Source organism: Staurois parvus, unplaced genomic scaffold (assembly GCF_062004578.1).
Source record: "Staurois parvus isolate SC_StPar_1 unplaced genomic scaffold, SC_StPar_1.0 ptg000544l, whole genome shotgun sequence".
Classification (NCBI taxonomy): Eukaryota; Metazoa; Chordata; class Amphibia; order Anura; family Ranidae; genus Staurois; species Staurois parvus.
This window is the reverse complement of record NW_028318340.1, coordinates 4907043-4931188: the sequence shown is the minus strand read 5'-3', so window position 1 is coordinate 4931188 and position 24146 is coordinate 4907043. Positions and strand designations below refer to the sequence as shown.

The 24146-nt window shown below is 43.5% G+C and overlaps 1 protein-coding gene across 2 annotated transcripts in view; it reads right to left on the bottom strand.

The window, feature by feature from the left end:
* DCLK1 (doublecortin like kinase 1) overlaps positions 1-24146 on the bottom strand; it is a 474120-nt gene that overhangs the window by 78829 nt on the left and 371145 nt on the right. For both annotated transcript variants that reach the window (XM_089690856.1, XM_089690855.1), the window contains exons 10-11: positions 13120-13239; positions 4102-4248 (exon numbers count right to left, since the gene is read on the bottom strand). In XM_089690856.1, coding sequence (XP_089546982.1) covers positions 4102-4248; positions 13120-13239 — 267 coding nt within the window. The remainder of the gene's footprint in view (positions 1-4101; positions 4249-13119; positions 13240-24146) is intronic.

Sequence of the window (24146 nt, the reverse complement as noted above, 5' to 3'; positions counted from 1 at the left end):
CTTCATACTTGCACCTTGTTTAAGGCCAAAGTTTAGTTGTTTTTTTTGGGGGGGGGATACAGCACCAATGACCAAAAAAAGAAAAACTAAACTTCATCTTTAACCTCCCTAGTGGTCTGATTATGTCCATATTTCTGTGCTCAAAGCGGTACATTTTTTTTGCATGGAAATATGTATTTTTTTTAATGTAGGCCTGTAATTTTTAGGAATAACTCACTGAAATCTGTCCAAACAAGAGTCTAGTAAACATATGTTACAATTTGAAACACGAAATTATAAATTATAATTTAACAAATAATCATAAAAAATAATAATATAATAATAATAAATTTAATTCAATAATATAATCAAACCAAAAACACTGAAATTTGAAATAGAGCGCCAAGTTCGCACATCACTGGGCAAAGTTGCAAAATCGTTTTCAGTGTCTGATGACGAATTTCCCCACGAATCATTATCACTCGATTCTGCAAGTAGTTCTAATTTACTATCGCTGTTCTCTAGCTGGTCTAAAACCACTTTTGACTTAAAGAGACGCTTTTTAGACACCATGGACGTTTCTCAGTTTCCAGGCAGAAAGAACAGTAAAAATGCAGGCAGGGCACAGGACATAGCAATAGGGACAAAATGTATGTGAAATGGTTTGATACAGTAATATTATACTATGTGATTTTAGTGTATTTAGTGAATGTCACTTTTTGTCATTTTCAAATTTCCCGCCGTTCCATCCCAGATGACAGGCTACCGGGGACACTGCAGGAGGGACATCACGGAAGCGCAGGACGAAGTAAGTAAAGAACAGATCCCGGAACAGCGCTGCATAGTAAGCCCGAGTATAGCTCGGGGTTAACGCTTGTGGTACTAAAACTTTACCCCGAGCTACACTCGGGAATACCACCAGGAAGGCTACAGTGATTGTAAACACTCTCCTAAAATAATAAACATGTTATACTTACATGCTCTGTGCAGAGGGTTTGTACAGAGCATCCCTGATCCTCCTATTCTTCTCAGTGTGCCCCCATAGCAAGCCGATTCCTGGCTCACAAGACACACTGCGTGCCACTCTATAGACAGTGCAGCTCGGCCCCATCCCTGCTTACAGGTTTGGACTGACAGCAGCAGGGACCAATGGCTCCCTGTGAGAAGAGGAAGAGAGGGGACTGTACCCGTGCACAATGCTGGATCACTGACGGGCTACATTAAGTATTTGGGGGGGAGGGGGTTGAGAGAAATATTGAGGTGCATTCCCTGCATTAAGGTAAAAAAAAACCAAGGCTTTAGAATCACTTTTAAGTATATTAAAACATACTCAGCTTCAGTCTGTGTATTTGCTAACTAAACCCTAAATTTCAGATAAAGCACAAAAAAACCCAAGTGTATTAAATGCTTGCTTGTAGCATTTTTCCTTTCTGTATTTTTTTTACTTGCAAATTGCCCCTGCACTTGCTAGGGAATTGACAATGAAAATGTATATTCCCTGGAACAGCCCTGTCTTTCCTTCCTATTCCTCTCCTCTGTTAGAAGTGTTTAATTACTGTCTGTGCTGGCCTAGCTCCACCAACCCTCAATTCTCTGCATAAACTTTCATGTAACAGCTGAGGGAGGAGCAAAGGGGGAAACTATAGATTATATGGTGGACAAGGGTCTGGACAAGGGTCTGTACCCAGATTGAGTGACAGTTCTATCTAGTCCTGAGCACAAATTTCCACATCTCTTCTGCAGTGATTGGTTGTTAGGAGTGTCAGCATCGTTTTATTGTCAAAGCTTACTTGAATTCTGATTGGTTTCTATGCACAGCTGCACCAGATTTAGTAAATCCCCCCCTATCATATGTAAAGTTCTGCGTAAACTGTCCCTGCTACACAAGTATCTGTAATAAATGAAAAAACATCAAGTGTGCATGGGACCTCAAACGTGTAGGCACTGGGTCTGTCATTATGATCATGGCTCACTGACCTAGAACAAGCAAATAGCCAGTGAAGTCTGAGGCTCCGTTCACACCAATGCGTTTTTTAGTGCTTTTTGCAGAAACGCACTACAGTCCATTTAACATGGTTTCCTATTTAACTATATGTAACATGTTCACATCTATGCTTTTTTGAGCTGCTGCATTTTTGGAAAGGGCCAGGGACTTTTTTTAAAAGCAAATTTTTTCCTACAATAGAGTACAATGGATAATCTGCTGAAATGCATGGCAGTGCGGTTTTGCCGCAGTTTGAGTTTTGGATTTTTATTCTGCCCAGCAAAAAAAAAATCCCACTTTAAAAAAAAAAAAGAGCTGAACAAATGCAAAATCGCGCCAAAAACGTGTGTAGAAAAACTCAAAATGAACTGCGAAAAGCACTGCAAACCAGACAAAAAGCAAACTGCATAGGTGTGAGTGGAGCCTGAAAGTCTCCCACACTTGCTTGCTTGTTACCATTCAATGATTTACTTGGTAGCAAAGCCAAGATCACAACCGAAAGCCCTGAAACCTGCAACTTCAAATTACAAGTCAGCAACGGCAGCTGCCGAATTCCTAGAGAAGTTGTATTATATCCGTCGCACTCCTTGCCTACAGTTCATGTAGAGTGTTGTAGTGAATTGGAGGATGAAGCCACCATACAATCATCATAGAATAAAGATCTTCACCAGCACACCTTGGTATGGTGAAAATTGTGTCCTTTCCATAAAGCAACAGGCATTATAGGTGGACCTCACAGGATCCCTTTTCCAAGTCTTCACATGTTTCTGTTAATGTGTATTTAAATACAGGAACAAACATTTTATACAATGCATCTTATCTGTCTACAGATGTGGTGGCTGCATTACTTTTCTTTTTTCAAGCTTCATAAAATGCATTTTCCCCTGGTGATCCTGTTAGTAACACATGTCCTTTTTTAGGGTGCCAACACTCATTCACTTTACTTATCTATTGAAGATCATTATTGTTACCCTAGGGCAAGACTACAAAACACCTCCCACTGTCTTATTCCCAATAACAAAGGAGGAGGCGCTCTGTAGTGCATGGAACTAGGCAAAGCTGATAACACTGCCAGGTACACAGGAACTTCACTTTAATTATGGCAGGATCAAGAGCAATTGTATTACACTTATTGAACAGATATAACAAGCACTCTATCTATACTACATTTAGTAAACGAACAAGGAGCAAATAAGAGATGTTCATCTTACGTCCTTATCGGGGCAGACTGACAACTCATGGGGCCCCCGGGGAATAGGGGATCATGGGACCCCTGTGTCATTGCCCAAACTCAAAAAAGCCTATGAAAAAGGTACCAGGGGCATCTCATGGGGCACCCTACTGACCCCGGGCCCTCGGGCAGTGCCCGAGTTTCCAAATGGTCAGTCCGCCCCTGGTTATGCACACTTGATGTTTTTACAGCTGCTGTTTTTGGCTTTTGATGTTTTTTTCTACAGCTAGTAAACGCAGCAAAATGCAGTAAAAAACGCTGCAAACCGGCATTTTTGGACATTTTTTCAACCAAAAATTTTTTTAATTGTAGACAAAAAAACCCGCTAAAAACGCAAATGCGGAAAAAGGCAGCTAAACGTGGCAAAACGCCACTAAACGCGAATGCAAGAACACAAAAAAAAAGCTGAAAAACTCATGTTTTTACTGTGAGTTTACACAGCTAATGTTACCAGCGTTATCAAAACGTCCCGTGTGCATGAGGACTTATGATTTAAATATACTTTATATTGCTTCAACCTTGCCTGAAAGCCCACCTATATAAAATGACATGCCCTTATCAATCCTTGTGTGTCATTGCCATCTTTCATGCCAACTGTATCTAGTGTTCCCTCAGCTGTTAAATTGTAATCTCTTCCTGGTCGGGCTCTATTTTCCTGTTTTACTGCATATTTCATTTACAGTCAGTAATTTTTAGCCCATTATTTATTTATATGGCATGCTGCAGAATATTCTGCTGTTTAATAAGCTATAATTATTATAATTGGAGGTCAGGAGGTGAGCTAAGAACATTGTTGCCATTATGGGTAGAGCTATTATATACATTATCTTCTAATCATGAAATATTTACAAGCAATATAGACGGTTTTTACTTTTTTGGAAAAAAGACATAAAACATCAGCTCTTACCAGCAGGTTTTCGGGTTTGATATCTCTATGAACGATGTTCAAGCTGTGCAGGTATTTGATGGCACTCATTAGGTTATACAACATCCCATTAGCGTCTCGTTCCGTGTATTTGTTAGTAGAGGTGATAGCATCAAACAGATCCCCTCCCTGGCAATGAAAGGATAGAAAATTCATCAAAAACACAGTACAAGCACCATAACAATGTCGGAAAGTACATGAGGACCCATAAATAAGAGTCTGTATCAAAAGTTTTTTTACATATTCACAATGGTACACATTTAGCAGGCAGAGGTGTGTATTTTTGTTGGCCCCTATGAGCTTTAGCCAAACAAGAAGGTTGTCAATTCCTTATACTACTTGGCAGAAGTGAATTTGGTATGAAATAGCAGAGTACCCTGGATGATTTAAACAAGAATAATGGAATACCATGCTGTGGGCAATGAGCATCAAGTGTTAGGAACATTGATACAATTTCATGCAATTAGGAGGTCTTGGGGCTTTTCATAGGCTAAAAATGATTGACAACAGTTTATAGAGATTGTATTCTAAAACAATCATTTATTATCTTTCATCAACATCTCTTGTGTCATAAACTGTCTATACCACATTACAGCAACCAGGCTTTGGACATTTGATTTTTTTTTTTATATATCATTTCAAAACAGAAAATAAATGTTAAAGTGATTGTAAAGGCAGACTTTTTTTTAAATTACAAACATGTTATACTTACCTGCTGTGTGCAGTGGTTTTACACAGAGCAGCCCCAATCCTTCTCTTCTTGGGTCCACCGCTGGCGCTCCTGGCCCCTCCCTCCTTCCAAATGCCCCCAGAGAAAGCAGCTTGCTACGGGGGCACCCGAGCTGGCTCGCTTCCAAGCCCCTGCTCTGCGTATCCATTCACACACAAACTGACCCCCCACCCTCTCCTTGTTGACTCACTGGCTGTGATTGACAGTCGTGGGAGATAATGGCTCCTACTGCTGTTTCAGCCAATGAGGAGGGAGAAACCCAGGACAGCTGAGGCTCTTGTGCACATTGCTGAATTGACTCAGGTACTCAGGTAAGTATTAGAGGAGCTGCTGCACACAGAAAGTTTTTTACCTTCATGCATAGAATGCATGATGGTTAAAAAACCTTGGGCCTTTACAGCCACTTTAAAACTAACTCACTAACCTTTATAGCTGCAGACACTCTGGAGTAATTCATCCTCAAAGTTTGCAGCTGAAGCTTCTCATATTTACTTTCTCTTTTTCTCTGTCGCTCACCTTTCCTCTCCCAGCAGTGAGACGACAGCCTGCCAACCTTCTAATGTTAACAAAGAGAAGGAAGATAGGAAACAGCAAAGTGCTGAAAACAGGATTAAAATACTTCCCTACTTCTGTTGTAAGCTTTGAAGAAGAATTGCATCACTGTGGCTGTAATACAGGGCTTAACCTAAAGCCTGTCTCTGGGGAAAACAAAAATTCTCCCTTGTAGTGGGACTGCCCCTGCACTGCAAGGGTGAATGCTGGTCTACATCTATGGTATCCGAAAAAGGAGTTTTACTTACCTGATCCCCCCATTTCCCTGGCAGCCGGAACTCTCCATCACCCTAGGCTTCAGCGTTGGACTGTTCCTCGGTATCCTTCACCACTCCAGCTGTAGATAAAATCTGGATGATTGAATAATAAAAAGATCTTGATTCCTTTCAGCAACTGATAAATACAGCACCTACCAGTTGCTGAAACAGATTAAGATCTTTTTTATTATACAATCATCCAGATTTTATCTACAGGTCAAGTCCCTCAGCAGCATTTCTGTTAGGCCTTGAAGGAGGTCTATTGATCTATTGATCCAACTAATATACTTGATGACTATGACTGGTTGCTGTAAGTTAACACAGACAGTTGCTGTGAAAGATGAATAGAAACTAAGCTTTATGGTGAGTCGAATATAAACCAATGACTGCATTTGTCTGTCTGCAGAGAGCTCTGTTCTCAAACTCAAGTCTGAGTCTGTAGTATAGTAGTCAGGGGCGGAGTGACAACTCATGGGGCCCCGGGCGATAGGGGATCATGGGGCCCCTGTGTCCTCGCCCACACTCAAACCACACCCAAAAAAGCCTATGAAAGGTACCAGGGGCATCTCATGGGGCCCCCTACTTACCCCGGGCCCTTGGGCAGTGCCCAAGTACCAGAATGGTCAGTCCGCCCCTGATAGTAGTATAACTTAAAGGCCTATCTAAGGAGTATCTAAGGAGTATCTACTATTATTATACAGGATATACTATGGCAGGGGTCTCCAAACCTTCTAAAAAAGGGCCAATTTACTGTCCTTCAGACTTTATGAGGGCTTGACTGCGGCCAGTGGGAGTAGAAAAGGTCCCGACGGCAGTGTAAAAAAAATAATGACTCATTGTTTGGTGTCAGTGTCATTGGACATTGGATGTCATTGGACTGTATCATTTGTGTCACTGGGAGGAATTGTGCCCCATCATTGATATCATTGAACTGTATCATTTGTGTTACTGGGAGGAATTGTGCCCCATCATTGATGTTATTGGACCCTATCAATTGTGTCACTGGGAGGAATTGTGTCCCATCATTGGTGTCATTGGAAGGAGTTGTGCCCCCTTCATTGGTGTCATTGGACTGTATCATTTGTGTCACTGGGAGGAATTGTGTCCCATCATTGATGTAATTGGACCCTATCATTTGTGTCACTGGGAGGAATTGTGCCCCATCATTGATGTAACTGGACCCTATCATTTGTGTCACTGGGAGGAATTGTGCCCCATCATTGATGTAACTGGACCCTATCATTTGTGTCACTGGGAGGAATTGTGCCCCATCGTTGGTGTCATTGGCAGGAGTTGTGCTCCCTTTATTGGTGTAAATGGGGGGAATTATACTCTATTGTTTGTATCAGTAGATGAAATAGTGCCCCAAGGGCCAGATAAAAGCAAGCAAAGGGCCACAGTTTGGAAACCACTGTACTATGGATTCAACCTATGAGTCTCCATTTTGGAGTCCTCAGATTGTGGCAATAGAAAACCTGGCTCTCAGAAAAATATTATATTTGTATTTAAGGTCACAACATAAAAATGGCTTAGCACGGCTGGTCTTTAAGGCAGATATATCTGCAGCGAGTATAGAGTATAGATCTCCACATATGGAATACAGCCTTTCCCCGCTTGCATCTAGAATGTCAGCTTGCCACATAACAGTAACCATTAGTTTTTCCAAAAGGAATTTAAATGATCCCCTAATTCCAGGACCAGTAACTTTCACTTCAAAAGACAAAGCTTTGCATGCATTGATATACGAGCACTGTTTTATGTGTAAGTCCAGGGTGTGATAGATGTGAACAGAAAGGGAGGGACATAACGGATATGTTTGAGATCATTGGCAATAGGCAGGATGAAAGTGTATGGCTGGTAACATGATATCACATGGATCTGTGCCTGATTAGGTCCTGAGGCATAAGTAGGATCTCTGTCAACCTGCAAAGCTCTGCTAATATCTGATATGGCTGGGAACTCTTACGAGGATGAAAAATGAAATAGGTTAATGAATATTATTTAGTGTATACTGTGATATGGATAGTGCTAGGAAGATGGAAGCATCATTGGAAATTAGTCCCAGATTGCCTAGCAATGATTAGTACCACCTGCTTGTTCAGAGAGAACATGTAATGCAATGGGAATCCACTAGATGGCAGTGTTTGTCACTCAATTACACATAGAATAGTGCAGGGAACAACTGTCATTTTTTTAGACAAGCTGCTGTAAGATATAAAATGAATGCACTGTCAATAAAGCAAAGTGAAAAATGGGGTAAAACACATGTATTCATTTTCTGAACAAGAATATTGACTGATGAAATGTGATTCATATGCAAAGTTTGCGCTTTAACATTGATGGACTGTAAATTGTTAAATACAGTTAGGTGGATAGTAAATTGTAAATGGCTTTTGGCTGGTAATCTTTGAGTTCCATTAATAGATGTTTCATCATTAACTTGATGAAAGCAACTATAAATAACAGTGATGCTACAATCAGAGCATAATACCTGATACTTCATATCTGTTTGTGACTATACTGTATTTGAATGTGTAATTTTATGCGTATTTGTAGAATCTGATTGGCTACTCCGAATGACAAAATACTTTTCTTCAATTTTTGTTGTTTATAATAATGTCTAAGTGTCACCTGGGCAACTTTTTGGCTATAGTACAGAATAGTTAGAACCTCATTTATGATTTTATTAATGACTTTGAAAGAAGAAAGGAAGAGAAGAATTTTTCCAAAAGAAAGGTTTTGACTGAACAGATGTCCTCTTTCTCCTGACTCTCTGTTCTGATGACCGCTGTCAATGGAAGACGGGGCATTTTCCCAACAAGGTTACAGACCACCATGGAAACCCAAGTTTAGTACAGTTTTACAGCGCATTATCGTGCATGAAATTGCATGTGAACCAAGGTTACAAGGTCTGCACATAAGTGTGTGTGTGACCTCAAACATAATCCCAGCATTAAATCTAGTAATATTTAAGTATGTTGTTATAAAATATAACAAAATACAAACTGTCTAAACCCCCAACAAGTGGCCCGCCAGGATTTAATTTATTACGGCCTGGTTCACACTACTGTGATAAGTTTTGTATGCTGCTACTACTACTACTACTACTACTACTACTATGGCCAGGAGGAGAATATTTCAGCCAAGAAAAAATTGAACACATCAAGTTCCTTAAAATTTGGTATCTTTGGATTGTATATAATGCTCAGGTGAACCTAGACTGCACCCTGCTTTCCATGTAACTACTCCCAGCTATAGACGTTTTGTTGGACCACAAGGTTGGACCCCTCCCATTTTTTTTTTTCATTCTCCCTTTTTTCCCAGTGTCAGGGCAGGGCTGTGGAACGGACAGGTAGGCCTAGTGGCAGGGTAACGCACTGACTGACGACAACCACCACCAACAAACCGAAGTCCCTCAGGGCGTGGAGTCTAAGTCCCAGGCTGCCCTTAAACAGGGCCCCTGATGGTGGGGATGAACTTGACGCAGCCAGGAACCAGGTCGCGGCCCCCGAGACACTCCGGCTGCGGTAATGGCCACCGCCAATGGCGTGTAGCTGGTAGGAATGACAATAACGTAGTCAGGCAGGCCGGGTTGACAACAACGGGACAAAACGGTACAGAACAGTAGACGAGAATCACAGGTCACGGCCGGGTTCAGCAACGGAAGGTCAGATCAAAGGAAAACACAGAGAATGGTCTAGTCACAAGCTGAGTCAGAATACCAGAAGAGTCACGAGAGTATACACAGAGCTGTAGCAACACCAAGACACAAGACACAAGTGCAAAGAGCATGTGCGGATCACAGGCTTATATGTACTCAGCCACACCCCTCTGGGGGATGGACCTCAGAGACCTGAAGGCATAAAAGGCTCCCACCATGCTCTGCAGAAACCCAAGAAACCCAATGTCCTGTGGTGAGAACCTCTCAGGTAATACCGCAGGTTGGAACCCATAGTTGGCCATGAAGGGAGACATCCTGGAGGAGGAGTTGACAGCTGAGTTCCTGGCAAACTCTGCCCAAGGCAGATGATCGGCCCAATTGTCCTGATGGTCCGAGATATAACAACGAAGGAATTGTTCCAAGGCCTGGTTGGAACACTCCGCAGCCCCATTGGACTGCGGGTGGTAGGCTGAAGAGAAGGAGAGCCTAATGCCCAACTGGGAGCAGAAGGCGCGCCAGAACCTGGACACGAACTGACTCCCACGGTCCGAGACAATCACCTTGGGCAACCCATGCAGGCGAAAAATCTCCCTAGAAAAAAACGTGGCCAGTTCTTGCGCTGTTGGTAATTTCTTGAGTGGAATGCAATGGTACATTTTGGAAAAACGATCGACGACCATGAGAATGGCCGTATGACCCCGAGACACAAGGAGATCTACAATAAAGTCCATGCCCAGGTGTGACCAAGGATGCTCCCCATTGGGAATGGGTTGCAGAAGACCCATTGGAAGATGCCGTGGAGATTTATTCTGGGCACAGATCGAACATGCCGCTACATAAGAGGTGATGTCGGCACGGAGAGTTGGCCACCAGAATAATCGAGAGGCGACCCAAGCCAACTGGTTCCTCCCCGGATGCCCGGCAGTTTTGGAGTTATGGTAGGTACGCAGCAGATGGGTGCGCAACCCCTCGGGTACAAAACATCTACCCTCCGGTCTCTCGGGAGGAGCGTCAGTTTGAGCCGCCAAAATCTGCTCCCCAAGTGGAGAAGTCAGACTGGTGCGCGGTGCGTGCAAGCAGAGTTTGCAATGCCTGAGCGAACTGATCCAACATGAGATCATGCTGATCCAGTCTGGCGACCAACATTGGAAGCGAAGGCATACCTGCACCGTCAGGATTCATGGCACTTGTGTAATGTCAGGGCAGGGCTGTGGAACGGACAGGTAGGCCTAGTGGCAGGGTAACGCACTGACTGACGACAACCACCACCAACAGACCGAAGTCCCTCAGGGCGTGGAGTCTAAGTCCCAGGCTGCCCTTAACCAGGGCCCCTGATGGTGGGGATGGACTTGACGCAGCCAGGAACCAGGTCGCGGCCCCCGGGACACCCCATCTGCGGTAATGGCCGTCGCCAATGGCGTGTAGCAGGTAGGAATGACAATAGCGTAGTCAGGCAGGCCGTGTCGACAACAACAGGACAAAACGGTACAGAACAGTAGACAAGAATCACAGGTCACGGGCCGGGTTCAGCAACGGAAGGTCAGATAAAAGGAAAACACAGAGAATGGTCTAGTCACAAGCTGAGTCAGAATACCAGAAGAGTCACGAGAGTATACACAGAGCTGCAGCAACACCAAGACACAAGACACAAGTGCAAAGAGCATGTGCGGATCACAGGCTTATATGTACTCAGCCACACCCCTCTGGGGGATGGACCTCAGAGACCTGAAGGCATAAAAGGCTCCCACCATGCTCTGCAGAAACCCAAGATGGACGCCAGTACATGAAGCCGCACAGTCTCTGGGAAAAGGTAGGACCTTGACACCCAGGCACATTTCCTCTACTCCTTTCTCAGTCTATTGTTCTTCTCCTGGTCCTCTTTGCAGACCTTAGTCGCATCTATCCCACATTTTTTCTCCTTCTTCTCTTTTTGTTTTGGAGCTTCCACAATCGCCGCTGGATCCTCCCCTTTTCCCTCTCTTTGAGGCGCCGAGTATTGCCAGTGAAGAGCAACCCCAGTTAGCCAGTGCACTACACCTGATCCTTCTGTTATAGTCAGTACCGCTGCTAATTTGTTGTACTATGTAGCTAATTTCCGCTAGTGTACTTTGCTGCGATAATGGGAATTTTTCCATGTTGTGCAACTAATTGCTCACTTAATTTTTTGAAAACTTTAATAAATCCTTTGTGAAATAAAAACACTTGTATATGTGTTTTTGACATGTCTCCATTCAAGTCTATGGGTCTCAAAATCGCACTGCATCACACCAAAGTAGCACAGGACTTTTCCCCAAACTCGCATTGCAGTTGTGCTGCATTGATGTGAACAGCCACCATTGAACACAATACTAATCCCATTGTCATGCAATTCTGAGCAACCCAAGTTGCATCAGAAATCGGACTAGTGTGAACCATGCCTAAATCCTAAATGTAATAAATTCAAGCTCCAGACCTTCAATAAGGTCTGCAGCACAGCAGGATGCATGCTCAGCAACAGTGGCTCCAGATGGCTTTGGCAATGGAACTCCTGGCTGTCACTGAGACTAGGCATTAAGCCTAGCTACTCAATCAGTTCTTGGACTTTTGCTTCTGCTACCGATCGCTCCATAGAAACACTAACAGCAAGCATTGTAAACATAGGGTGGAACAACTTACACACTTTGTTTACATCAGAAGTGAAATGATCGTATGGCACTTGCTGATAGAATGAAGGCTCCAGTACAGTGGAAGCAGCTTTATCCAGCCTCTCTCTGCAGCAGTAGATCACTGCTTTAGTGATCTATTGCTGACTGATTGCAGCCAACACTAGATCACTAGAAGTAATCTTAAATGTAGTCAACTAATTACTAAAAATGCTCCACATTTATCCTAGGGTCCCACCAAATATCGTATGAACTTTGGGTAACATTTGCTGTTTAAAGTGGAGCTTCACCCAAAAGGGGAAGTTCCGCTTTAAGCCTTTGTCCATCGCTCCCCATTAAGGATTGGCACCTGTGGGGTGCGGGTACCCAAACTTGACAAGTACCCGCTCCCACTTCTGGTCCGATCACCTAGGTGATCGGAATCGGACGTTGTCCTCCTACCATCCCTCCCCGTAGTCTTCTGGGACACGTGACAGGTCCCAGAAGACTACGGGGCCATTCACAAAGCTCAGCGCTTCTTAAGTAGTGGGCACCCGGCTGTGAAGCCACAAACTGTCACAGCCGGGTGCCCACACTGAAGATGCCGGCGCCAGGGAGAAAAGACGGCCGGTGAAACCAGCGGTTGTCAGGACACCAATGGACCAAGGGAAAGGTAAGTGGCTGTATTTTAAAAGTCAGCAGCTACAGTTTTTGTAGCTGCTTTTAATTTTTTTTTTCCTGGTGGAACTCTGCTTTAAGCAACCACAATGTTGTAGAATTTTAACAAATTTTCTGTGCAGCATAACACATAAAAAAATTGGGCATGATTTTTTATTGCATAACACCACAATGCACATTATGATCTGCTATAGTGCAGGTGCGTTGCCTGCTACAGTAAGCTGGGGTATGATTCAAAATAAATGGCACTGCAATACACATAGATCAGTGCACATCAGTGCAGCTCCACTCAGCTCAGCAGGGGATCAGTGGATGGGTTCGCCTGCTGAGAAAAACAGATCCGGCCTGTGTGAAATGAGTGACTATGGTGTAATAACTGAGAAACATATACAGACAGGCATGAGCGAGCAAACAAGCTATGACACCAGCTCCAAGTGACCTACACTAATATGAATCAGTCATTTGTACACGCAGCACAGAAAACACTTGTTATCTACTGACCTTTACTAGTTCCATTACCAGATACAGCTCATTTGGCATATCCATCTCCTCAATGAGCAGCACAATATTGGGATGTTTCACTCTTCTTAGAATGGACACCTCATTTTGGATCATATGCTCCTATAAAATTAGAAAATATAATACTTTAATATAATAAAAGTGTATAATAATAGAAAGCAGCATTTCAATTCAATACCTCCATGGCCACATTGTGACATCCTCCATGACTGCAGATTGTTGTGGCAGCAGTTTTAAAAAGCTCATGTACTGTAAACCAGATCATTCTACATGTGATAAAAATGCACATCATCTTTAATTATTTTTATTAGGCGTTCTTCTACCATAATGAGCAGGGAGCTCCTTGTGGTATAAGAGACATGTTAAGTCTCTTTTGGAACAACACTTACCTGCCTGCTCTGGGTGCATTCCCGACACACTCTGGCTGTGCTGGAATGACTGGCTCATATGCTCATGATGTCATTCCCCCACCAGCCAATCAAGAGGCAGAAAACCTGGTATCCAGCAGTGGCCGGAGAGAAGATGAGAGCAGCTGACACATGGCTATAAGGTGGAGATAAGTATTTCTGGGGGTTTAGTTCCACTTTAAAGGTAAAATACATTTAAGATAGAGAGCCCAAAAAGTATTCAACTTTTTTCTTCAAACACACCAGCAGTAATGTGGAGCCGTTTTTATTTGCGCTTTTGGCTTATTTAATGGTCAACTCTACTAAGTTTATTTATTACAGGTACATATATAGCGCCATCAATTTACGCAGCACTTTACATATATATTGTGCATTCACATCAGTCCCTAACAATCAAGGGGTGTACGATCTAAGGTCCCCAACTTACATTCATACATACACATACTAGAGCCAATTTAGACAGGAGCCAATTAACCTACCAGCATGTGTATGGAGTGTGGGAGGAAACCGGAGTACCAAGAGGAAACCCACACAGGCACAGGGAGAACATGCAAACGTCAGGCAGGTGGTGCTGTGGTTGGGATTCGAACCAACAGGTCAGTATTGCCAGAGAGAAGTGCTGACCATTTAGCCACTGTGTTTTAAGAAAAACATGTAGCTGGCATTACTAGCCTTCACCTCTGAAAATGCTAATTGCGTGGCAGATCAGGATTTCTGACTTCACTCAGATTTCACTGTTTCATGGTTGTTCCAGGTCAGCGACTAAAAGTATTGAAGCCAAACAACTAAGGGTGACTGTACATATTAAATTCTGATTTTGTAATCTCCTTTAAATTGACTGAAGCTATGTTAAAAAAAATGACAAACCTACACGATCCCTACAATTTGTATCCAATGACATAGGCACATACACTACAGAGTTGTTGGAGGATGTACAATCAAATTGCATGGTGTATAATCAGCTTAACATTTAGCCAAGCAACTAATATTTCCAGAAGGATTTAACCAATGACAACATCACGTGCTTTCTGCCTCTAACTGTTATCAGTTAGCAGAGTTCCCAGTTCTCTCTGTGCAGTACAGAACCCCCCCCCCCCCACGCACACACACATATTACAGAAAAGAGGACCGGGGTAGGTGGTGTTCTGTAGCCCTGCCCTAGGGTGACAACACTGCTCATTGACAGAATAAAGTGAGTGTTATCATTATATGACAGGAAGTGTGTTACTGGCAGGATCGTTAGGTGAAAAAAGGTGCAAAGCTTATAAAAAGAGAAAGCATATGCATTTTTGTTCTTGGGTTTAGATACTCTTTAACCACTTGCCTACCGGGAACTTACACCCCCTTCCTGACCAGGCCATTTTTCAGCTTTCAGAGCTCTCACAATGACAATTGCGCGGTCATGCAGCACTTTACCCATATGAAGTTTTTAACCTTTTGTTCACACAAATAGAGCTTTCTTTTGATGGTATTTAATTGCCGCTGGGCATTTTATTTTTTGCGCTATAAACAAAAAAAAAGCAAAAAATTGGAAAAAACTTTTTTCTACTTTGTTTCTATTATAAAATTTAGCAAACAGGTAATTTTTCTCCTTCACTGATGTGCGTTGATGAGACTGCACTGATAGGCTGCATTGATGGGCACTGATAGGCAACACTGATGGGCGGCACTGATAAGGTGGCACGGATAGGCAGCACTGATGGGCACTGATAGGCGGCATTGATGGGCACTGATAGGTGGCACTGATGAGCAGCACTGATGGGTTGCTGTTAAGGACCAACCGGTGGTAGCCTCTAGCGTTCCACAGACCGGGATTCCCCAGGGCGTGGAATCTAAGCCTCGACCTGCTTGTTCACCAGAGCCCCTGATGGTGGGGATGGACTTGGAGCAGGCCGAAACCAGGTCGCGGCCCCTGGGTGCAACCAGCTGTGGTAGAAGCACTTGCCGGTGGTACGTAGCAGGTGAGAGTCTGATGTGAGAAGGCGGAGTGAGGGAAGTCAGACAGGCCAGGTCAGTAACAGTGGAGGCAGGACGGTACAAGCGGCAGGCAGAAGGATAAACGGGTCACAGGCCAGGTTCAATAACAGGAGATCAAACGTACAGGATTAAACAGGAGAATGGTCAGACAAGCCAGGGATCAGAGCAGGAGATAGTCAACGAATCAGGGTCAGGCAGGGTCGGCAACAAGGCAATCTCTCAGGAACACAGGATACAGGAAAAGACCATACGGCAATTTGAGCACAGTCAGAGCCTGTTTAAATAGGGCGCCCTGCGCTTTCATTGGTGCCGATCGCGAACGATTTTGATCATTCGCGATCACAAGTGCGCATGCGTGACCACCGTTGCCGTCGCGGGCGCCCAGGTCCTAGTGCCCGCACACTAGTGCACCCCAGCATACCGCGTATGCGCAGACCCACGCGCCACGGTAAAGCCTGGGGTCCCTGACAGTTGCACTGACTACTGGCACTGATTGGTTGCACTGCTGGGTAGCACTGATGGGTGGCACTGATGGGCACAGGTGGGTGGCACTGCTAGGCACAGGTGGGTGGCACTTCTGGGCACTGATGGGCACAGGTGGGTGGCACTGCTGGGCACTGATCATCAGGGCACTAATAATCAGTGCCCTGATGATCGGTGCCGATCCGTCCTCTGACAATTGCAGGTTATCGGCAGTACTTTCCTCACGCTGTGATAGCGTGAGGAAAGTACAGCTGATAACCGGCAACTGCATTTACTGGACACAGTTGATCACATGGTAAAAGGCTGCTGTGATTGGCCTTTTACCACATCACGTGATCAGCTGTTTCCGTAGGATAGGAGAACGCATTCTGGGAGGACGTCATATGACACCCTCCCAGAACTGGACAACCGCGCTGTAGCCGTCATTTGGCTATAGCGCGGTTGGCAAGTGGTTAAAGTGGCCCTGTCAAGTAGTATGATAGCATTACACTGTGGTAAAGACAGTGTTAGGCCTCTTGCAAACTGCTGCCTGAAAACGCTCAGTTGTCAAGCATACAGGCGTTTTTTTTTTTTAACTGATCTAAATGCTGGCCATTATTTTCAATGTGCCTGTGCACATAGACCAGCAAACATGCTCTGTGTATTCAGCAGTAAAAAAAAATACAGAAATCTGAGTCGCCGGTCAGTATTTTTTTTGTGTATACTCACAAATACGTGCAAATACACGCAAATGCCACACTTCCTGCTCATGTGTGCACGCTTGCAAATACGCATGAATACTTGCAATTACTATACAGCCCATCCTTGTGTTTTTTTGCCAGGAATGTCTTATGCTCATATATCAGTGCAAGAGGCCTTATCCTAACCTGTCCAGTGTCCTGTTTGCTGAAATATCTTTCTGTAATACAGTTCATGGCACAGATCTTATGGCACACTTAACAGATGTGCCCACTGGCTGCTAAGGTTCCTCCTGCTGACCCCTACATCACTACCTTGTAGAGACTGGGGATCAGCAGGAAGAACTAAAGTGGTCAGTAGGGGGTCCTGCTATCCACCAGACTGAGGAACCAAATAGGATCTGTTGGTGGGAGCTCTGCTACAGTATGAAGTTTCAGCTTCGGTCCGATGGACAGGTCTTTATAAAGCTGTGTGCAACTGTTATTTTGTGAAAGGAGAAGTATAGTCAAAGCTCTTTTGGCTGTACCTCTCCTGTTGATCACAAGAGTGCAGTTCATTCTGCACTCCTGTGACCTGTTTTCAGCCAACAGCAGGCTGACCTCACTCAGCTGGCCCAAGCTGGGGAAAGATTGCTACCATATGATCAGGACCCACCCAGGAGCCTGGACCAGCACCTGGCTCCGCCTCTCAGCAAGCTGCAGAGAGCCTGAGCCAGACGCTTCCATCCCTTCCATTTAGCACTGGGGGGGGGGAGCAGTGATTGCATTTCTGTAGAGGAATTGTGTACATTTATGGTTTTAGTCTGTGGTGCACCAGGATAGTGCACTACATTTGTGAGTGTGTTTTTAATTTTTTTATATTTTTCAATAAATTTAGTTAATTTTGAATACACTATGTTAGTTTATCTTTCTACATATGCAAACCATTGGTCTGTACCAGCGAACAGTGTATCCCATCAGGAAGACAATCCCCATAACCCAGGGACAAAAAGGTTAAAGGTGCAATTAGACCGAAGTGTAGTAGGTCTTACATATCATGTGAGAGGCTGATGGTGGCGGTATCTCACAAAGTGCTGTTATCACAATTACCAGTTTTGTGCACCCGGATGGGATTGATCGAAATATATGGACATTGAGAAGGAATTTTACATATGAGGATTATACTATTGTGTATGTAGCGCTGTCCCGGATTTTTATTGTTTATTGGTATACATATGTGGTGTGATCATATGGGGACATAGCAGCAGCATCATTTATTTGTGTTTAATTTCCATTTAGGAATATTATCATTGATTTTATTCATTGCAGGTGATTGGCCAAAGGTTTTTTTCATTAATTTTAACAGTCACTGCTCTCTGCTCAGAGCGGCAATGAGAACTGAGCGATCAGTGGTGTCTGATCACTTAGTTCTCACTGTTAGAGCCGGCGGGGGACAGATGCAGCATCAGATCGATGCTGCATTCACCTAGGTAAGTAAGGGTTTAAAAAAAAATCCAAACTTCTCTTTAACCTCGACAGGCTTACTTTAACAATGTGTACTTTAACAGCTTTCCATCCAGCTTTAGCGTCCCCATTCAATGGGTCTTTATGCTGGGGAGTGGGAAGGATCGGACGATCACAGAACCACTATGATTTTGTCTCAGTGATCACATAACTGGGAGTTTGTCCCATTGACTATCAATCATTAGGAGAGAGTGACTTTGACAGCTTGGTCACTGTGCTGGAAGCCTACTCACAGCACAGAAACGTGGCTGCCCATGGATGCAGCCAATGGCTCCGGCTGCTCTCAATCTGTCCTGTGAGACCAGCAGAGAGCACAGCGCTGTTGCAGATGGGCACAGTGCAGGATTGTGAGAGGACACAAAGAAGTATTGAGGGGAGGAGGGCAACGCATAGTGAGACTTGTTTTACAGTATTGCAGAGAATGCAATAATTTAAGGTAAAAAAACTATTTGCCTTTATAACCACTTTAAGCCATAAAGATGAAAGTAAGCCTGAACCCTTGTCTGTGTTATATGGTTTGTCCCAACCCTAAAACTGTTGCTTTTGCTGAACAGCTTGGTTTGCATATAAATGCAAAGAAAATTAATAAATGCATGTGAAATGAAAAGAAAAAAATAATATGCTGGATATTATCATTACAGATATTTACAACAAGCTGTTATCAGAATATATTATTTTAATAGTGGTCCTTTATTTTATAGGGAGGCAATGCTGATCCAATAGTTTGGGTGCATCGCCTAATAATACGAGAACTCAAGGAGTTACCATTTTGTGAGTTTTTTAATTAGAAAAATGTAGGTCTAGTTTAAAACTCATAATTCCTCTCAAGTCTCTAATTACATTTCCAGTCCCCTGACTTCAGTACTGCTCATTAGAAAAGCAGATTTCTTCTTCCTGGCTGCATGGGGATAATGTAGTACAGCGCTCTGCCTGCACCAGGAACTTTATGAATGATTGATTTTCATTTTCAAATGGGAAGTGAGTACAATCCTTACAGACATCGCAACACCTGATTTCCTTTACAGTAACTTAATTAATATTGTATGATTTACGTGGCCTAATACAGTACGGATTTCAGTGATGAAAACAGGTTGAAAAGCACATTCGATATAAGCTTTACATTCTTTTTTTAGGTTTTCCCAAAACAATGACCGGAAAAATTTAAACAAAAGCAGAAAAAAAGCACTAAACCACAGTCAAGAATGCTTCATTTCAATATCATATTAAAGTTTTTAAAAAATGGCTAACAGCTATACTGTAATTCATACTAATATTATGTAGTACCAAATTATACATTTATTAATTACAGATATCCATTAAAAAAATCTTGTTCAAAAGTTTTATTAGGAATCGAAATAACATGAACATGTTGTCAGCAAAATGGTACTGTGAACATAGACAAGTTCAATGGGAAAAGTGTAATGTAAAGATGAGAACAGTCAAGAAATTTCTTAAACAAGTAAGTAAAGTAAGTAAAGAACGATGTCGAGCTATGGAGATACAACTGCTTCAAAGAGGAAGATGAGTATGTTGTACCCTGGATGCATTCATGGGTTTTTGATATGGAGACACCTAAGCATACAATTTGCGGTGTGCATAGAAAAAAAAACATTGACTACTGCGGTTTTCTTGAACCCCACGAGGGTCGGGAGGTTAATGATTTTGGACAGAGTCGTGGTGTATAATAGGAGATAGGAGATGTGTAGAAAAACCTCTGTAAAGCTGAGAGACATGTGAAGAGCAGATGAAGCTGAGGGGAGAGTAGAATTCAGAAAAGTAACAGTAAGAGATGGGTAGTCAGGGGGAGAAAGGGAAAGAGATCCTCAGTAGAAGGGGGGGGGATAGGGTAGTCCCTGAGGTGGGCAAGGTCTGCTATCCAAGCTGTGGGGGTTTGGATAACTAAGGGAGCAGTAGGGCATTGTCAAAGTTAGGGGGTAAGAAGTGGGTTACTCAGGGGCTCCATAGGACTTCAAATTTGGGTACTTTATCTTGTAGTGTGGCCTCAATTTTGTCGTTGATCATGGCTTGTGTGACCCGGTTACATGTAGCCAGTATGCTGAGGGCAGGAGTTTTCCATCCCCTTGCAACAGTCTGTTTGGGTGCCGTGGTTATTTGGAGAAATAATTTGAATTGCCGGTGGGTAATGTCCAGGGGTTTCATGTTCAGGAGTGCCACTGCAGGATCTGGTGGAATAGGAGTGTCAAACAGTTTGAAAAGGATCTGAAATATATCAGCCCCAAATACTCGTACCACTGGACAGTCCCACCAGATGTGCAGGTGGGTCCCCACAGAGTCACAGCCATGGCAGCAATGAGGTTGATAGTGAGGTAGAAATTTGGAGATCCTGGCGGGGACAAAGTACCATCTGGTAAGAACCTTGTAGTTGGACTCTAGGGCCACAACATTTTGAGAGGAAGACTTGGTGGCTTCCCAGATTTGAGACCAGTCTACTGGATCAAGAGTGAGGCCGAGTTCCTTCTTCCATTTAACAATGTACGGGGGGGTAGAGTTTACAGTTTCCAAGAGCTGTCTATAAGTCTGAGAGGAGACCTCTCCTATGGGAGTCTGATTTGCAGGTATGTTCAAAGTAAGAAAGGTGTGGGGTGAAGGGATCTGAGGGAAGTAGGGGGGAGAGAAAATGCTTTATTTGAGCACATGCATTGCCACATGCTCTCCCATACCCAAAAGTACTATGTATGTTTCTGCTCTCTTGACAGAGGCAGGGAAAAGAAGAAAACACGCACTTTGGGAGGGTAGAAGTTAAAGCTGAACTTTAATATAACCTCTTTTGAGAGGTTACGGCACCATACACATTAAGTATGTGTAATGGTTTGTATCCCACTAACTGCCCGCTGATGCTTCTGCTAAAACACCTTCCCTGCTGAGCCTCTGTAGAGCCGTCAGATCCTGAGTGGCTGTAAAGGTTAATAGCCAATGCTGCTACTGAGAAAAGCTGCACCGCTGTCCCATCCCTTTCTGCTCTCTCCACCATTCACAGAATTCCTACTATTATTGTCCCACAATGCATCTCATTCTGTGTATAAGTGGTGGAGACCCTGTCGTTTAACTGCTCTGATTCCATTTATATTGTTCAAAAATATTAGCAAGTTCTATGAAAGCAGGATAGAACAGAAAGGATGAGTGATGTAATTTTTCTCAGTAGAAGAAGCTACAGTTAATTCTAAAAGAGTCGGAAGACAGCCATTCGGGACAGTATTCAATGGCTTTAACGAGGCACAGAATGGAGAATTTTCAACAGAAGCAGCTCCTGGTAGACAACAGGATACACACCATTAAACATAACGTAATGTATATGGTGCTGCATCCCCAATAAATAAATCTACTTAAGCTATAAATGAACCCTGCTGACGATTATGTTTAGATATAATTTAGAAAAATATGGTAATAAAAATGCTGAGTGTTGTCTGTAATATAGTACAGGTGTACCTCGGTTTACGAACACCTCGGTTAACGTAATTTTCGGTTTACGAATGAAAATCCATTGAAAATAATGCCTCGGTTTACGAATTTTTTTGGTAATTGTTTTTGCAATGCGAGGTATATGTCGGTGCTGATTTTTAAATGCAATTGCCGGCTTTTTTTTTCTTCACTATAGCTCACAGAATTAGCTGTCACTTTCCCCAGAGTTAAAGGAAACTTTGTTTCTTTTAAGAAACTAAAAGGAAACATTGTTTCTTTTAACTCCGGGAAATAAAGTAAAAGGAAACTTTCTTTCTTTTAGCTAGGGGGAAAGTGACAGCTGAATCTCTCAGTTACAGTGAAGAAAAAAAAAAGTGGTAATTACATTTAAAAACCGGCACCATAATATATAAAACAACGTTGTGGGGTCCCCCCTCCATTCATACCAAGCCCATCGGGTCTGGTATGGGTTTTGAGGGGAACCACCACGCAAAAATCAAAAGAAATGGCGTGGGGGTACCCCCAAGATCCATACCAGACTCTTATCTAAGCATGCAGCCTGGCATGTCAGGAAAGGGGGGGGGGACGAGTGAGAGTGGGGGGGGTGCTTTGGGGTAGGGGGCTCAGTTGTGGGGGTCTGCAGGCAGGGGGATTATCGAAGTCTGGAAGCCCCCTTTAACAAGGGGGCCCCCCCATGTGAATGAGTATGGGGTACATGGTCCTGCTACTCATTCACAAGAAACAAAAAAAACAAAAAGTGTATTGTGAAAAAAGACAGAAGTCTTTATTAAAAGAAAAAACTAAAAGAATGTCCCCCGCTGTAGATCCAACATCAATCAAGATGTCCGCTGCCACAGTCGACCCAAAAAAGAATTTAAAAAAAGGCTCCACTGCTGACGCTGGCTCCCGGCCATCTGCCTGCTCCGCTGGCTTGATAGTTCTTAAATATGTAAGGGGCGGGGCCACCCAGTGACATCACGCGTGTTGCCCCACCTCCTTGTGGCATCATCAACCAGGGAATGCTGGGTCAATGATGTCACAAGGAGGTGGGGGGCACACGTGTGATGTCACTAGGTGGCCCCATCCTTTACATATTTAAGAACTGTCAAGCCAGTTCAGAGGCAGACGGCCGGGAGCCATCCTTGGTAGCGGAGCCTTTTTTTAAAATTCTTTCTTCGGGGCAGCTGCGGTGGCGGACATCGTGATTGAAGTTGGATCTACTGCGGGTGACATTCTTTTATTTTTTTCTTTTAATAAAGGACTTGTCAAAGACCGTGTTCTGTCTTTCTTCACACTACACTTTTTGTTTTCTGTGAATGAGTAGCGGGACCATGTACTCCATACTCATACCCCATACATTCACATAGGGGGGGGCATGATCTGGGGGACCCCCTTGTTAAAGGGGGCTACCTGATTTTGATAAGCCTCCTGCCCGCAGACCCCCACAACCACCGGCCAGGGTTGTGGGGAAGAGGCCCTTGAGGCCCCCCTGCCCCAAAGCACCCCCCCATGTTGAGGGCATGTAGCCTGGTATGGTTCGGGGGGGCCCCTTTCCTGACCTGCCAGGCTGCATGCTCAGATAAGGGTCTGGTATGAATTTTGGGGGGGACTCCACGCCATTTTTTTTTAAATTTTGGCGTGGGAGTCCCCCTAAAAATACATACCAGACCCGAAGGGCTTGGTATGGGTGGGAGGGGGGACCCCATGCCGTTTTTTAATTTTTTTTTTAATTGCTGGCAATTCTTTCTTTTTCGTTCAGCTGTCAGTGGGGTTTCCCACTGACAGCTGAAACATTAACACATGGTTGTCACTACTAAAATACCACGTGACTTGATAAAATAACTCCAGTATTTTAGTAGCGTTTACTTTTTTCTGACCTCTGGAATGGATTAATTGGTTTTCAATGCATTCCTATGGGAAACGGCATTTCGGTTTATGAATTTTTCGCTATACGAAAAGTCCCACATAATGAATTACATTCGTAAACCGAGGTATGCCTGTATTGTTATTATTATTCTATATTATTACCACCCAAATTAAGCCTACAGCACATTTTAGGATCAAATTCTATAGAAATTCCAGGAAACAAATGTTTCTCTTGCAAACTGTTTTTAAATTATAGCAGTAACATAAAAACACAAATATTTCTTAACCAACATAGGCACTGGGATCATTTCATTGTGAAGATGCTTTTTTCATTAATTAACAGATGTATAAAATGCTCTACTATTCTCTTAAATCAGTAGAAAATGCTGCAGCAAAAAAAATAAATTCTCTTGCAAGTAAATGTCATAATGTGCTAGTATGCATAGCATACTAGCACATTATGAAAGACTTACCTAAAAACAAAGCCCTCCAGCAGCACGCTGTCACCGCTGACAAGGCTTTCATATTTATATGGTCTTCCTTCCAGGTTGGCAGGCTCCAGCCATTTGAATGGCCAAGCCACAATGATGTCACTCCCGCGCATGCGCACATGAGCCACAATCGTGGCACAGCACTCTGAAGGGATGAAATGCTCAGTATGCTGTCCATTGAGAGC